Genomic DNA, 16,111 nt, shown 5'->3' with positions numbered 1-16,111 from the left:
CACAGAGGGAGTGCTTCCAATTCCAGGTGAACCGGGGCCACCTGCAGATGTGGATGCCTGCCCCCGGATCCCAGGTCTTCCTGGAGTGCCAGGCCCAAGAGGACCAGAAGGACCCATGGGGCTCCCAGGACAGAGAGGCCCTCCGGGACCAGGTATGAGCCTTCCTCTGCTTGTTATCTGCATCACATAGTGCAGAAATGAAAAGCGAGGTGTTTTCTTGGGTAGCTTTTTGTACGGAGCCAGAATCAGAGCCTACAAGAAAGAAGAAGGAGACATGTCACTTAGAGGGGGCAGGGTGAAGGAGGGTTGCTCTGACGGGGCAGTGATGGCATTATTCAGTTAACCAATCTGTACATCGTTCAACCATGGATTCCCTCTCCTCTTGTAAAGCACAGTACTACTGTGGGCAATTCAGACATGATTTCTTCCTCCCAGGCCCCACAGTCTCATGGCAGAAATGGCCAGCAGAACCTGCGTAGCTTCATGGTAGATGTAATTTGTGTTTTAATGGAGTTGCAGGCCAATGGCATAGGAGAGCAGAGCAGGAAGAGGTTAGATTCATGTGGAGGGTTGCAGGACCGATAAGACCCAACAAGAGCTGGCATTGGAGCAGAGACATAAGGACAGTTCTGGCTTTGAGGAGCCAGAATTATCCAACAGAGGAGGCAGGAACACCGTGGGGCAGGTTGGTCTATTAACCTGGGAACTAGGAGTCAATTACGTGCAACTCAGCCCAACTCCCAGAACTATTATAGCAGAATTTGCATTTGAACAAGATCCCCAGGATATTTGCATACAAGCTCGAGTTTGAGAAACCCTGGCTATCTTATAGAAATGCTGTCCTTAAAAGATTAAGCTAAGAGCAATGCCTTCCATAGCGACTCAGCCTTAGTTGTAGGCCCATGTCGCCTGGAGGAACTTAAAAAAGGGCTCGTGCCCAGCCTCATGCCAGAGCAACAGAATGTGGAGGGAGGTGGGACCTAAGTATGAGTGCTCCTCAAAGTTGTGCAGCTGACTGTGGCCGGCAGCCAGGGTGGAGACCCCTACCTCACCTCGACATCAAAACTGAGACTGATGGCTGGCTGGATTCAGCCATCATGGTGGCTTTGGAAAACAATCAAAATAGAAATCAAGAAGAACAAATGTCAAATGGGTACATTTTGTATGCTCTAGCTTATTAGTGATGCTGGTCATGTGCAAGATTCTCTAAAGATTGTGAGAGTCCAAAGGAGGGTCTGCTTGTGTGGGCCCAGGTTGATCACCTGCATACTCTAATTCCTCCTGATGTGGGTTGGCAGGGCTCATCTGCAGGGGGCCTTCCCTGGCTTCTTATGTCCTCTCCTTATTGGTGTCACTGACCCTGCTGGATGGCAGTCGGGACATCCCAAGGCCACCTCTCTGCCACAGAATTTAATTGCCGTTAAAACAAAAATTTTGCTCAGTTCTTCCAGGCAAATCATCATCCTCTCTCCAGGGTCTCATAGCCTGAACTGCATCACCCCATGGCTTAGTCCCCTGGGGCTCTTTTTGTCCTACTGTGCACCTGCTCTGAAGCCATTACTGTTTTTGGGGCCCCTCTTCTTTTCTATAGCTTGGGTTCCTGTTTACAAGAATTCCCTCTTCACCCCCAACGTCTTCCTGTTCCCCTCTCCCCATCTAGTCTATCCCTGCTGAAATCCTGTCTAGTTACTAAGGAGACACGTCTACCCTGAGTGTCTAAAGTGTTCCAACCTTAAGTGACCTGGGTCACCTGCAGCACCCGTTGCTTGCTCTCCATGCTTTTCTGAAGGTGATTCTTTCTCAGGGTGTGTGTGGGGGGTATGCCACCCTCATGGCTGGTTGTGCAGAAATAGCTGCCACTAGAAGAAACACCCCCAGTCCCAATGACATTGCTGGTTTCTTCCTGTTTCACTTCAAAACCTTCCTTCTCACTGCTAAGCCAGTTTCATTACCAACTGCTGGACCTGAGACCTGCAGAGAAGAACCAAACTTTTGGTTCTTTCCTGCCTAGGTTAAGCAGGTGACAGTCACGGTGAGTGTAACTTGCGTCTGGTAGGGATCCTCCATCTAGAAGGTCTAACACTTTCTACTCACAGATGCCTTTGATCTGCAGTGTTTCCTTCCAGCCCTTTCCAGAACAGCACAGTGATTGCATGCTGGAATCATCTTGCCAGGTGCCCTGAGAATAATCCAACATCAGTGTGGGGACCCTGTGTTCCTTCCCCAAGAACTGATGCACTCTTTGAAGTTGGTGGAAGAGATGTGACAGCTTGTACCCAGGGAGATGAGGCTCCCTCCCAGTTACTATGAAGGGCGGAGTTTCGCTCCCCCAGGTGGGGAGACATCACCTTTGTCACTTAATCTCATGCAGAATGCAGCCCAGGTGAGCTGGCAGCATAGCCCAGTAGGAAAGCGCTTGCTTAACATGCACAAGGCCCTGGGTTCCATCTCTGGTACAGTCAGGGGGAATGAAAAAATGCAGTCTAGGCACCGTGGGGCATTGAGAGGGGTTTGTTTCCAAGGCACTCCAAAGGCGTGACGTTAGCACATCAAACATCAGAATGTCCTCACTGAACGCAGCTGACCGCCTGGTGCAGAGTGGGGAGACCAGCTGGGAACAGAAGGTAGAAGGAAGCCTCAGACCAGACAGGCTGCTGTAGTAGAATACAAGCAGCAAGGGGCACACATTCCAGATTGTTCTAGGAGGTGGTGGGCGTATGTGAGGAAGGAAGGCAAGACAGGTACTGTATACCTGACACCTCCGTCCCCTGCTCTGAACTCTCCAGAGCCTCGCCATTCCCTCCAAGAACAAAGCCCACCTTTGCTCTTCAGGTCGGTTTCACAACTCAAATCACATGTGCCCCCAGCCGTCCTCTTTGGGTCCTGAAGGGCCGTGCCCCACTCTCCTCTGGGCCTTTGCCCATGCTGTTCCCTCTCCCAAGTGCCCTTCACGTGGACTGTGCTGTTCACTTCTCAACCTCAAGGTCACCTTCCTTATGAGCTTTTCCTGTGTGAATCCAGGGCCCAAGGCTGGAGTCCTCTCTCTGCCCCCGTAGTGTCCTCCACCCTCTGTCCTTAGTGTCACCAGAGGCATATGTATTTGCTTGCTTATTCTGTACATCCTCCTAGACCAGGGGCCAAAATCATTTTCTGTAAAGATCAGATGGTAGGGATGGTAGGCTTTGGAGCCAGACACCTGTGGTTGTGCCCTCTCAGCTCCACTGCTGTGACCCACAAGCACAGACAACCTGCGGATGAAGGAACGTGTGGCCAGCACCACCGTAGCACAAGCCTGGCCGCGGGCCCATGACCTGCGATTTGCTGGTCACTGCTTTAAAGGCCGCAGCAGCCTGAGGGCAGGTTCTTCTCACTCAGTGTTGCAGCCCTGCAGGCCCCGGGTCACAGGAGGTGTGAGATGAGGATTTGGGAAGGAATGCAGGACTCTTGAGTGCAACCTGCAAGATAGAGCATCATTTCTCAGCCCAGGGCTTCTCAACTGTTGGCATTTGGGGCCAGATTATCCATTATCCTGTGCATTGTAGGGGACTGAGCAGCATCCTGGGTCTCTGACCCACTAGACATCAGAATCAGACCCCTTCCCCACGGGTCAACCAAAAATGTCTCCAGACGTTCCCAGCCACCCCCTTGGTGGGCGTGGGCAGAACCACCTGATGTTGAGAGCTATAGGGAGAGGTATGTACGTAGGGGATGGGAGATGGTAGCATTAGCCCAGAGGGTAGTTATTTAGTAAAAGCGAGGAGGGGAGTCCTTATTGTACCAATTTTTTAAAAAAGAACCTAAACATTTTAATAAGTACTATTGCCTGTATATCTTTGCAGTCTTATTTCTGCATGTTTTTAAAAAGAGATTATTCTACACACACTCCTTTGCAAACTGCTCTTTTTAATGTACCCTTACTTTTATGTCATTCCATATTTTCCTACAATATTATCTGTAGTGGCTGCATAATATTGCATTATTTCATTGTGCCATAATTTATTTAACTACCACATTCATGAATTATTTATTGATTGCTTTAGTGCCAGTTGCTCTGCAAGAAACAAATTAATCCAACGAGGCCCTGCCCTGTCGAGCAACAGGCTAGCAGAAAATGAAGGGTTCACTACATTAGTATAGATGTGTTGAGCGTTAAGAAAGGGTAATGTGGGAATTTCTAATAGTGGAATTGAACCTGGAGGCAGGGACAGACGGTCACAAGGGTCACTTGGCCTTGGTTCTCAAGTTCAAAGGAGCATCTGAATCCCCCAGAGAGCTGTGAAAACATTGCCAGGCCCCACTCTGGACTCCTGGCTTGTTGGAGGGCTCCGAGATTCCTTATTTTTAACAAGTTCCCAGGTGCTACTGCTGCTGTTCCAGGGACTATCCTAAAGGAACTGCTCTAATTGAAGGTGTTTCCATTTTTCACAATAATAAACAGCTGGTAATGAATATCTTTCTGGGTAATGAATATGTCACCCATAAGCACCCCTGATTAAAGGAGAAAAGCTAACGGTTAGGAAGGAAGATTCTGGATCTGGACTACATGTGCTATACCACATGAGCTCCCTGTGATGCAGCTTCCACACCTGTACAAAGAGCTGGTGGTATGAATTACCTGAGTTAAATATCAGAGAAAGGACTTAGAACTGACCGAATAAACAGAACATCTTCTTGCTATTATTTGTGTTGGTGTTGTTTCCTTAAGATAAATTCTGAGTAGAATTTCTGGCTTTAAGATTAGGCAGATTACCTAGCATGCATAAGGACCTGGGTTCAATCCCCAGTACCACAAAAATAAAATAAAATAAAAGATTAGGCAGAAATATGAAAAAGAAAATAATAACAACAATAACAAAAAGAATAGGCAGAAATATAGGATTTTCAAAATATACTACCAACTTTATTAACAGAAAGAGTTTAGCTTTAAAATTCAATTTGTAATTGAGAACGGTCATTCTCAAACTGTGGTCCCTGAAAGCAGCAACAGGTGGGAACTTGGAAATGCAGATTCCTAGGCCCTGCCCCAGCCCTGCCAAGGCAAAGTTGGAGGACCACTGTTGGAGAACTTCTTTGGGCTTCTGTTCTCAGAACCAGCAGCACCTTCGCCATGTGATGTTGCTCAGATGGGATGGCACGGAAGGGTGAGAGACCAGGGACTGAACTAGATGTAATTGCAATTAGGGCCCGGCCTGGGGCAGCAGAGGCTCAGGCCTTTCAGAAACAGGACAGAGAAGGAAAGTGCATGGGAATATTCGATTTTTGCTGGCTTGCAAAAACCAAGCAACCCTCCTTATGCATCCTTTGCTTGGCAGGGTTGGTGATAAGGCACAGGATTTGGGTCTGCGTCTTTTGTTAATTCATTGATTTAATGGGCTGAGGTCCAAGTTAACAGGCAAAACCAGCTTCTTAAATAGGGTAGGGGAGGGACCTCAGTGAATTACAGAGGTTGACTGGCATCCTCAGCTTTGTCATCGTCACATTACTATGGGAGGGCAGAAGCAGGAGGCAAGATGAAGAGCCACTGAAGAGAGCCCCCTTTGACTTAAGGGTTAGTTTTAAGCTCTGCTGGTTTTCTCAGGCTACCATATCAAAATGCCACAGATTGAGTAGCTTAACAACAGAATTTTACCACAGTCCTGGAAGCTGAAAGTCCAAGAGCAAGGTGTCAGCAAGTTTGGCTTCTGCCGGTGCCTCTCTCCTTGGTTTGCAGATGATGGTCCTGCATGTCCTCACATGGCCTTTCCTCTGTGTGTTCCAGGGACACACCCCTAGCATCTTTTTTTGGTCTGGGTTCCCTCTTCTTGGAAAGACTCTAGTCAGATTGGATTAGGTCCCACCTGAACAGCCTGATTTTAACTCGATTCTTCAAGGGCCTGTTCCTAAGTACAGTCATTCTAAGACACCGGGGGTTAGGTCTTGAACCTATCCATTTAGAAGGAGAGTGGCACAAATCAGTCCCTAATAAGCTAATCTGTGGGAGAGAGAGAAAAACTACAAAAGAAAACAAAACAAAAAACAAGAAGTAGGGACTGGAAACCTAGAGAGGGCTTGTCATTCGGGCAGCTAGGGCAGTAACTTCCCCAGAGACAATGACCATGTCTGCCACCCTGACCAAAGGGAGACTGTGGTCAGTTAATTGATGTCTTGATAAAAGAAGTAACCAGACATCTACCTCCTCCAGGAAGCGTGACTGCTGCCAAGGTCTCCAGTTTTCATCCTCTAAGAACATACCGCGACTCCCTGGGCTGGGGTTGATGAAGCAACCTCTGCACCTGGCTCCCTAGGCCAGGTTTGCCACTCACCATACCTGGTGGATTCCTAGACCTGAGCCTGTCTTCCTATTGGCATAAGAGGGTACCTAGTCCTATGCCTGCTGGGAACAGTGACTTGGATGATCCATGTAGAGGGTTTAGCATGGCATCTAGCCCATTGTAAACACTCAATAAAAAGTTCTTTTTAAAAATTGCTGCTCTTAACTGGTTTCAAATTTAACTTAACCCCCAACTGAATCTTATTAAATTTCACTCATTCCTCCACCCAGGCTTAAAAAAAAATCATTACAAAGGATAATATGTAATTATAAAAGCCATACATGTTCAAGTTTTTTTTTTCTAAAGGGAAGATACGATAATATTGAAGAAAATGGGGAAAGCTTTCTCTCAATAGCTCCTGGTCTCCTGCTTTGTGTCTGGCCTGGCCCTTTACAGGCTCAGTGACTTAATTAAGAGCCTCCTCTGTCGCAGCTGCAAAGTGGACATGGCGTGATCACTGCTTCGCAGCCAGGAAGACTAGATGAACTGGCTCAGTGTAGTCAAGAAGGAAGCCCGGGGCTGGCACGGGGATGCATGTGGCAATGGCCACAGGTGCCATGCTGTTCTCATGACCACCAGCATGAACTTGTCCACAGGGTGCAAAGGAGAACCTGGGCTGGATGGCAGGAGAGGCAATGATGGCATCCCTGGGTCTCCTGGGCCTCCTGGACGCAAAGGTGACGCTGGAGAGGCGGGTTGCCCTGGAGCCCCAGGTAAGGGGTTTCTGTTTCTCCTCTTTCCTCTGGTGCGGGGGACCTTAGGGGCTCTATTTTCAAGCAGCTTTGCAAACAGGATGATTTTAGAAGCATTTGCCTTAGAAAGCAGCTCAGCAGGTACTAGGAAGGCAGAAGTGCAGGGTGGCTGGGTCTCCCACATGCTGATGGATGCTACACCACCTAAAAACAGGCCATGTTTCCTGTCAGCATTCTCCCAGAATGCTCTGCGTCATCATGAATGGCTCTGTTATTGCAGCTGTTCACTTTTCAAGGTCTTGAAGGGCCCATCAGCCTGGTTTGCTATGTGATTGCCCCTGAGAGGCTGTGCTGAGGGTCTTGGGCATAGTGGGTATGTTTCCGCCCTGTGCAACTGGTTTTTTGAGTTTACTTCTTATTTATGTGTGTAGATAGGTAGGTAGGTTCTGAAAATGGAACCCAGGGGCATTTTACCTCTGAGTTACATCCCCAGCCTTATAGTTTTTATTTTGAGACAGGGTCTTGCTAAGTTCCCTAGGCTGGCCTCTAACTTGTGATCCTCCTGTCTCAGCCTCCCAAGTTGCTGGGATTATAGGTGTGTACCCTGCACCTGGCACTTGATCTTATTTGAATAGCTGCTGATACATTTATATAGAATACAGGGCTCTTAAGGAAAAAATTTGGGGAGTGGTAAGGGGGGAGATATGACTCTTCCGAATAGAAATCTGAACTATAATGCAGGGGCCGGGGCTGTAGCTCAGTGGTAGAGCCTAGCATGTGTAAGGCCCTGGGTTCCATCCCCCAAAACAGAGAAAAAAGCACCAGGTAGCATTTCAGGCATGAGGACCCAAAGACTTAAGACACAATCTTATCTTGGAGAGCATCTGGTAAGGGGTGTCCAGTCCACACCTGGTTGGTAATGAGCAGTAATGAGCCAGGAGGGCTGGTGGGCAGGGCCTGCAGCAGAATAGACCTTGGCTCTAGAAGATGTGGCTTTGGCCAGTTGTTGTGTACAGATGCACGCCCAACTCTTTTCTTTCAAGCATGACATTTTGAATTGTGAAATCTCTACAGGTCAGACAAAACACATGAGCAGTTCTGATTCAGTCCATGAGTGGCCACTTGGTAATCTCTGGTTTACAGTATAGATGGGGAGAGCCTGTCAGTCCTGCAGGAACAAGTTGATTAAAGCAAAAACAAAACACCTTTCATTTCAACATCTAACTTCACCTTTTATTCTTGGCAATTAGAAAGAGCTATGGGCCTGGCCACAGGTCAGCCCCTTTGGGGTGTCAGAGGGGACAGACCTTGCTTGCTTTGGATAGAGTGTTTACTTCCCATCTGCCAACCAGAATTCTAAAACTAGCCTTTCCTTCCACCTCACTCCCTTATAAAAGAAGAGATCCTCATAAGTTAAAGGTCAGCCTAGGCAAAAAAAAAAGGGGGGGTGGCTGGGAATATAGCTCAGCAATAAGGGACCCTTGGCCGAACCCTGAGCACACACACACACACAAAAAAAAAAAAAAAGAGAGAGAGAGAGAGAGAGAGAGAGAGAGAGAGAGAGAGAGAGAGAGAGAGATACAAAATCACATGTGTGCATCCAAACCCTGTCCTCAGAATGGAGCCCACAATGTTTTGGAGCCAACAAGGCCTGGCAGTTGTAGGAAGACCAACGCTGCTCCCGGCCAGGTCTGAGAAGGCAGGGAGACCACACTGAGATGTTCTTGCTCTTTTCTGCCAGCACTTACCACTTCCTAAGTTGCTTTGTAACTTGCCATTTTGTTATGCTCATTGTCATTTCTCTTCCTCAAGTGGCATGTAAGCTCAGGGAGGGCAGCGATTGTCCTGTCTTCCATTTTTATGCTAATGTAGCTCCAGCACCTAGAAGCACTTGTAGCAAATACAGTCATCCCCCAGAATTCACTGGGCGGGTTGGTCCCAGGACTCCCCGCAGATGCCAACCTCCAAGGCTGCTTTCCTGGGGCATACTCTTTGCACATGACCTATGCATAGCCTCCTGTGTACTTTAAATCATCTCTAAACTACTTTTAATATCTCATACCAGGTAAGTGCTTTGTAAGTAGCTGTTTTGTTTGGAATATTTTCAACCATGGTTGGTGGAACCCGTGGCTGCGGAACCTGCGGATGCGGAAGGGCAAGGGCACTGGCTGGAGGAGCTGTGTTTGTGTATTTTGCAGTTGTTGGGGGCGGGGGTGCTCCTGGGAATGGCCGGCATCCTGCTCCCCGCTTCTCTGAGTGCTCAGCACAGCATGGAATAGAGGCTCTTGGAAATGCTTGTTGAACAGAACCCCCTAAACATTTTTTTTTCTTTATTGCTCCAGGCCCTCCTGGTCCCCCTGGTGATCCTGGGCCCAAAGGGGTTGGCCCTGGATACCTCAGTGGCTTCCTCCTAGTACTCCACAGCCAGACAGATCAAGAACCCTCCTGCCCTGTGGGCATGCCCCGACTCTGGACCGGGTACAGTCTGTTATACCTGGAAGGACAGGAGAAAGCTCACAATCAAGACCTTGGTATGCACATAGTGCAAGATCCCTTCGCCATTGGAGGAGAATACCTCAGGGTTAATATTACTGATTCATCAATGTCTTAAATGATCCCTTATCTTCTATAGGATTATTATTACTTAAAAAAAACTATGATGCTGATTGCCAACTCTTTCTGTTAAACTTATGATCTTTTGAGGTGCCAAAGAAACTTATTCTGGCTACATATTATTATCTAGCCACCTGTTATTCATTAAAAAAAAAAAAAAACAAAAAGCAAAAACAAACAAAGACAGTTCTTTCACAGTAAGGTAAATGCAGCTCTGAAATAAAATGCAGGTTTTAGGGCTGGGGAGATAGCTCAGTTGGTAGAGTGCTTGCCTTGCAAGCACGAGGCCCTGGGTTCAATCCCCAGCACCGCAAAAAAAAAAAAAAAAAAAAAAAGCAGGTTTTACTCCTGATATGAACTATTTATTCAGGACCTGGTGAGTGCCTGTGTTCACACCTGTGCTGGCACATGGCAGCACCTGGGTTATACCTCCCTGCTGACTTCAATGTGCTGTTAAACTGCGAGACTGTGTCCTGAGAGCCATCCCTCGGCGCTCCTTGCCAGTTTTCTCAGGAGATGTGTAAGCCATGGGGATCCATTTCAGGGCAAGGGTTTGCACACCTGGGTGCTGATGAACACTGTCTTTCCAAGACAACAGTGAATGGACACTCCATGGGGACTGTGACCCCAATGTTAGGAAGGGGAGGGGGTCACAGGCACAAGCCCAGAGTGACAGCTGCTCACACAGCCGTCTGCCTTTCTCCTTGGGTACAGCTGTGACCTTTCCCATCACAGTTCTCATTGTGGGGCAGGAAGAAGGAAGGTTCAGCATTCCTGACTCTGCTTCCTTCTCTCCTCCTCCCCCTCCCATCGGCCCTCTTCTCCTGCTCTGGTCTAGACAGACCACCCATCCACAGCCCCTTGTCCTCTGGCCTCCAGACCCCTCTCCCCACTCCCATTGGGCCCTGTACCTCTGGCCCTCTTCACTGTTGCACCTTCTTCTTCCAATAGCGCCACCATCTCCAACCCTGGCTCAGTCTTTCTTGTATTTCACGTCCCAGTTTCAAGTAACTCCTCCCAGTGGTCGACCCCAGAGCACCCGGTACCCTGCCCTCCTTCACTGGGCTGTCAGGCTGGGTTTTCACCCTCTGTTCGCTGTCTGTCTCTGCCTGGGTCCTGAGCTTCATTTGGACCGAAGATCTTGCCCGCCTCCAGCGCCTGCCCGTTGCTGGGCTCGCGAGGAAGGGCTGAGTAGACAGGGCTGGCCCAAAGTCCCACTGCCACGGAGTAGGCTGTGGCCGGAAAGGTCACCCGGCACAGCACAGGCGGCTCACGCACGTGTCTCTTCTTCTTCCGTCCCAGGTCTGGCGGGGTCTTGCCTTCCGGTGTTTAGCACGCTGCCCTTTGCCTACTGCAACATCCACCAAGTGTGCCACTACGCCCGGAGGAACGACAGGTCCTACTGGCTGGCCAGCGCGGCGCCCCTCCCCATGAGGCCCGTGGCGGAGGAGGAGATCCGCCCGTACATCAGCCGCTGCGCGGTGTGCGAGGCCCCTGCGCAGGCGGTGGCGGTGCACAGCCAGGACCAGACCATCCCCCCGTGCCCGCGGGCCTGGAGGAGCCTCTGGATCGGGTACTCCTTCCTGATGGTGAGTGCCCTGCCCTGCGGTCTGCGGGCACCTGCTGTGTTCTAGCACCTTCTCCTGCCCTTCCTGTCTGCACTGGACCGTCGCTGCACTCACTGTGCGGACAGCCGTAAGACAGGAGGTCTCGCACGCTATTGCAAACCACGGTCGGTCGAGATAACAGGGCCACTATTATTTTTTATTGTCAATTTTTTTTAATCACTTCGGTACCATTTAGAAAATAGATGTGCTTCAGTCATTGGCAAAATCGGCTCCACTGCGTGCACCCCCACGCGCCTCCTGCTACTTCCCAATAGACGGTACTTTGCTCTTTAGGGACTGATTTAGAGAAAAATGTGAACAGCAGGCCCAGACCTGGGCGTGCCCTGAACGTCCGGGCCGCGTGTGTGCGTGTCTGAGCCCTAACGCTCTCCTTGTCTGGGTAGCACACAGGAGCTGGGGACCAAGGAGGAGGCCAGGCCCTCACGTCGCCCGGCAGCTGCCTGGAAGATTTCAGAGCGGCGCCCTTCCTGGAATGCCAAGGCCGGCAGGGAACGTGCCACTTTTTTGCCAACGAGTACAGCTTCTGGCTGACGTCGGTGCGGGCAGACTTGCAGTTCTCCCCGGCCCCCTCGGCAGACACCCTGAAAGAAGGCCAGGCCCAGCGCCGGAAAATCAGCAGGTGCCAGGTCTGCGTGAGGTACAGCTAGAGAAGCAGAAGCACCCGCCGGGGCCAAGAGACCTTCCCAGGGGGCCCCCGCTTCCCCGGCTCTGTGGGGCGATTCAGCGGTGCTCACCGGGGACCCCACCTCACTCCCGGCTCTTCCCTGACTCAAGGTGGTCGCTCCCGTAGCCCTGCAGGTCCTCCTCCCTCCTTCCCCAGAGAGTAAGCAAAGGTGACACACGTGGATTGGTGTGGACCTACCAATCTAGATGAAGCCCACATACTCTTATTTTACTGAGGACGATGGAAGTACAGGCTTTATTTGAAAATATACTAATCCCCTGAAAGGTGAGTAGACGGTAAAGGCCAGATTACAAATTGTGTCACTGAAACTTTCATTCATTAGTTAATAGCAGCTCAAACAAATGACATCAATTACAACACCGTGACTTCTGGGTGGATTTTACAGGAAGAAAGAAATAGGGCAACAAATGAAACCAGAAAGTAGAGATTTTCAACATTTCAAAATGATTTCCTCTGTAATCTATTCTTTTTTCCACACACTTTAAATAATTGTAAAACCATGACCCAAAGAGACTTTAAAAAAGAGAAAGAAAAAAAAAAAAAATCCACACGGCCAGCTTTAGCAGTTCATTTCAAAGCAGCATGAGTCACTGTGCCAGGAAGGCCCACAGTCGCTGTATTCTAGAGCTGTGACATTAGCATAAACACATCACAGATGAATATAAAAACATTATGTTCTCTTCTGCATTTTTCAGAGAATGGAAATGCCTACTTTGGCAACCCTTTTGAAAAGTAGCAATTATGGAAAAAATATATTCAATAAGGGATTAGGAGCCTAAAAGCTATTAATGAATATTAAAGTAGTGATTCACAAAAATTGACTCTCCATTGCAGTGAGCTCCAAATAGAGGGCTTTTCCCCAGTCAGGGTCCTCAGTGCTAATGGGACTGAAGCCACATGGGGCTTACTCAGGCGGGCCCAGGGTTTCTACAAAGCATCTCTCTCCCGCCCCAGGAGAACCTTCGGAGCTTCCTTCAGCTCACAAAGGACACTTTCTCTCCGCACACATAATGGCAGCTCACACAGGGACATGACAGGGCTATCATTATGCACTTGGGAGGAAATTAAGGGCCAACTTAATTAAACTTAGGTAAGAAGATTCATTAAGTCAGGGTCACCCCACCAGGAAGGTATGGACTGTCTCTAAAAGAAACAAAGACAATCTACAACTTGAGTTTTATATTCCTGTGATTGGTGTTTACAGGACATCCCAGTTTGCCAGTTTTAAAAACATACTTTTTATTAGCATTGTACCAAGGCAGTCATTTGACATTTGGCATTAGTAGTTTCTATAAAAGTCTAGAAGCTATGTCACTTTCAAATACCTTTTTTTTTCTTTTTAAATAGGAAAAGATCTGTTTTCTATTTTGCCAGGAATCCAGTGGTCTAATTCTAAAAAACAAAAGATTTGTTAGAAAAGATATTCAGAAAATTGATCTTCCTCATATGAAGAAAATGTCGTTTGAGAGAAAACTCTCAAATGTTCTCATGAAAGTAACATTCATATTAGTGCTTACTTTCAGTGTGCTTAAAAATAATTGAGAAAACAATTAAAATTTTGTTTATAAAAAATGTTTTCCTTGCCAAACTTTGATTAGTTATGAGCTCTTCTCTGTAGAATACATTTTAAATGAGTTTTCTATGGGCTGCCTTTGGGATGGGTTTATTCTGGTAAAAAGATAAATGTATGTTTTAAGATGAAATATTTTCTTGCTGTAGCAAAATATTCCTAGTTCATTTGTCCCTTTTTTAACCATGCTATGCATGTTAAATATTTTCAAGTTGCTTAAATTTAAGCCTATTTTGACCTTATTTGTAATTATTCTTATTTCCAAAACCTTTCTATTACCAAAGTCAAATTGCCTGAAAGTTCATTCGAACTTAGTCTGAGGACATTTTCTGGGAAGAGGTAAGGGTGAAAAGTGGAACATCAGAATCATATCTTGTTTGAGTTAAATTATTTTAAATCCTTTAACTCTGGCATTAGAATATGATCTTAGCAAACTTTAAAATATGTAAAACAGACCAACCAAGCACTGGGCTGCATTAAGTGGACTTTACTCCACAGTGAGCCTGGGACAGTGAATATATGGACATCCCAGGAGTCCTCTTTAAATACAGCCTAAATGTGGCTGGCTCTCCTGGTTTTGAAAAAGTATTTTAAATGGTCAAAATGGCAGAATAGAAAAAGTAACTTCTTGAACTAGAACACCATGTAATTTATTTTAAGCCATTATTTTTTCACCTGGTTCTATATCGATGTGCTCTAAAATACCCTTTCTCTGTGAAGGCCGTGAATTTGTTCCAACGCATCCCTGGTAACGATCCTTAGCAGTCTCCCTCCCAAGGACCCCTCTCAGTGACTGGCTGGACTGTACCTAGATTGCCTGGCGGGAAGCCCTCTGAGGCCCGTGCTGGAGGACTGGGATGCTTCCCTCTGGATCCTTCTTCTGGTGAGGGGTCTGTCCATAGGCGGTCCTCCAGGCTGCATGTGGCAGGTTCCTTCTGCTCTCACACTCCCCAGCTGTACCTGAGTCATCTTCCTTTAGATTGCTGCCGCCCCTTCAGCCTCCTAACAAGGCTCTCCAACTACCCTCTTGCAGTAGACATCTTCTGGCCGTTTCCTCCCGTTTCAAATCTCAGTTGTCATCTAAGTTCCATCCAAACTTGGTTTTGTTATCTTTTGGCTTAAAATCCTTCAATGACTGCATTGGCCATGAAGTCCAAATGACTTCACAGCGGGTGAGAGATCTAGGATGACCTGTCCATGGTTTACACCTGGGAGTCTCTCTTGCCACCATGAATTGCGTGCAGTTCTGCAAACTCTCGAAGTACCTCTGTGCCTTTGGTTCCTTCTCTTACACCAGTCATGTCCTCCCTCTGGTCCCCTGACTTGGCAGATGACTGCCTACCTTTCAAGACTGAATTAGGGGCATGCATGTGAATTTCCCCAAGGAGACTTGAACTCTCTTCAGCTGCCTCCAATACAATTAGTAGAGCTGGCCTCTCTGTTTCCCCAGTACTCCTCTAATGTCTCAGCACACATTCTTCATTCCCTAACTAAAATCTAAGCCCCCAGCGGGCAGGGACCATGCTTCACTTGGCTTTGTCTGCCCAGTGCTAGCAGAGCTGAGCATGTTATTGGTAACACTTTTATTCAATGATAAGTCCACAAGCCTCATCAGGCATATAAGGTCCTCATTGGTAAAATGGTAAATAAGCCATTTCTTACTTCAAAATATCAGAATGGTCAACATTTCTGCACACCCTTGATCTCCTATTACAACTCCTGTCAGAAAGGCAAATAAGCTTTAGTCATCACTTTCCCCCTCCAAACTAGATTTTTTTTTTCTATAAAATGAAATTTTAGAAACGATGAGATTTGAAAGACTTGGCTTAGAGAAGACCCTTCATTGAACTGTGACATGACAATTCACAGTGTAACCACTATTCCCTCATGATTTAAGAGTTTCCTAGTACAAATCTGCCTTTTGAAAATTTGTATGTTAGTGATGCTTAGAAAAATAGCCAATGGAAACTTAGATTTTTATCAGAGATTTTTTTTGCAGCCTCTTGTAGATCAGCAAACTATTCTGTGTTCCAGGAAATTATATTAGATTTGTGTTTCTATTAGCTCACTGCAATAATTTGATAATCGTAACTTTTACTTGGTATGGCTGCAAAAATGGTGGGAAAATGACATTAGAGTTGGTTGTACCCAGATCTGGATCCAGTTCCATCACTTTCCACCTGGTCACCTGGGCCAGTTCCACAACTCCCTCAACCTCATTTCTCTCATTTGTCCAATAGGATGACGGGACATTACACCTACTCTTGTGTTCAAAGTTAAAGTTAGATTATCTGTCTCACACATAGCTATCATCATGCACTGATTATGGCCACATCTTTTATTTAATTATTTAATGTGAAAAATATTTTTTTTTGACAAAATAGAGCTAAGATTCTCAAAGGGCAAATAAATTACTGATTAGAATTATTACACCTGATCAATTCTTAATGTTTTGGGGAATGCTCTTTTATTTCAATCCTCAAAATGATCGTACCAAACATACACACACACCATCACAAATTTCTACAGGGACATGACTGATAAGTTCTGAGGGGAACAAACAATTGATGTTAAAGATCAGCACTGTGCGACTGTCACTGTTATTTTCTGCT

At 47.1% G+C, this 16,111-nt stretch overlaps 1 protein-coding gene across 1 annotated transcript in view; it reads left to right on the top strand.

Annotated features, from left to right (window-relative positions):
- Positions 1-12,506, top strand: part of Col4a4 (collagen type IV alpha 4 chain) — a 113,548-nt gene extending 101,042 nt beyond the window's left edge. The window contains exons 42-46 of the mRNA XM_047546602.1: positions 27-152; positions 6,908-7,024; positions 9,346-9,534; positions 10,919-11,205; positions 11,628-12,506. Of these exons, the coding sequence (XP_047402558.1) occupies positions 27-152; positions 6,908-7,024; positions 9,346-9,534; positions 10,919-11,205; positions 11,628-11,891 (983 nt within the window). The 3' untranslated portion in view covers positions 11,892-12,506. The remainder of the gene's footprint in view (positions 1-26; positions 153-6,907; positions 7,025-9,345; positions 9,535-10,918; positions 11,206-11,627) is intronic.
- Positions 12,507-16,111: the final 3,605 nt, after the last annotated feature.

This window comes from Sciurus carolinensis, chromosome 3 (genome assembly GCF_902686445.1).
Source record: "Sciurus carolinensis chromosome 3, mSciCar1.2, whole genome shotgun sequence".
Classification (NCBI taxonomy): domain Eukaryota; kingdom Metazoa; phylum Chordata; class Mammalia; order Rodentia; family Sciuridae; genus Sciurus; species Sciurus carolinensis.
Note: the sequence above shows the minus strand (reverse complement) of the source record. Positions and strands in the feature narration are given on the sequence as shown.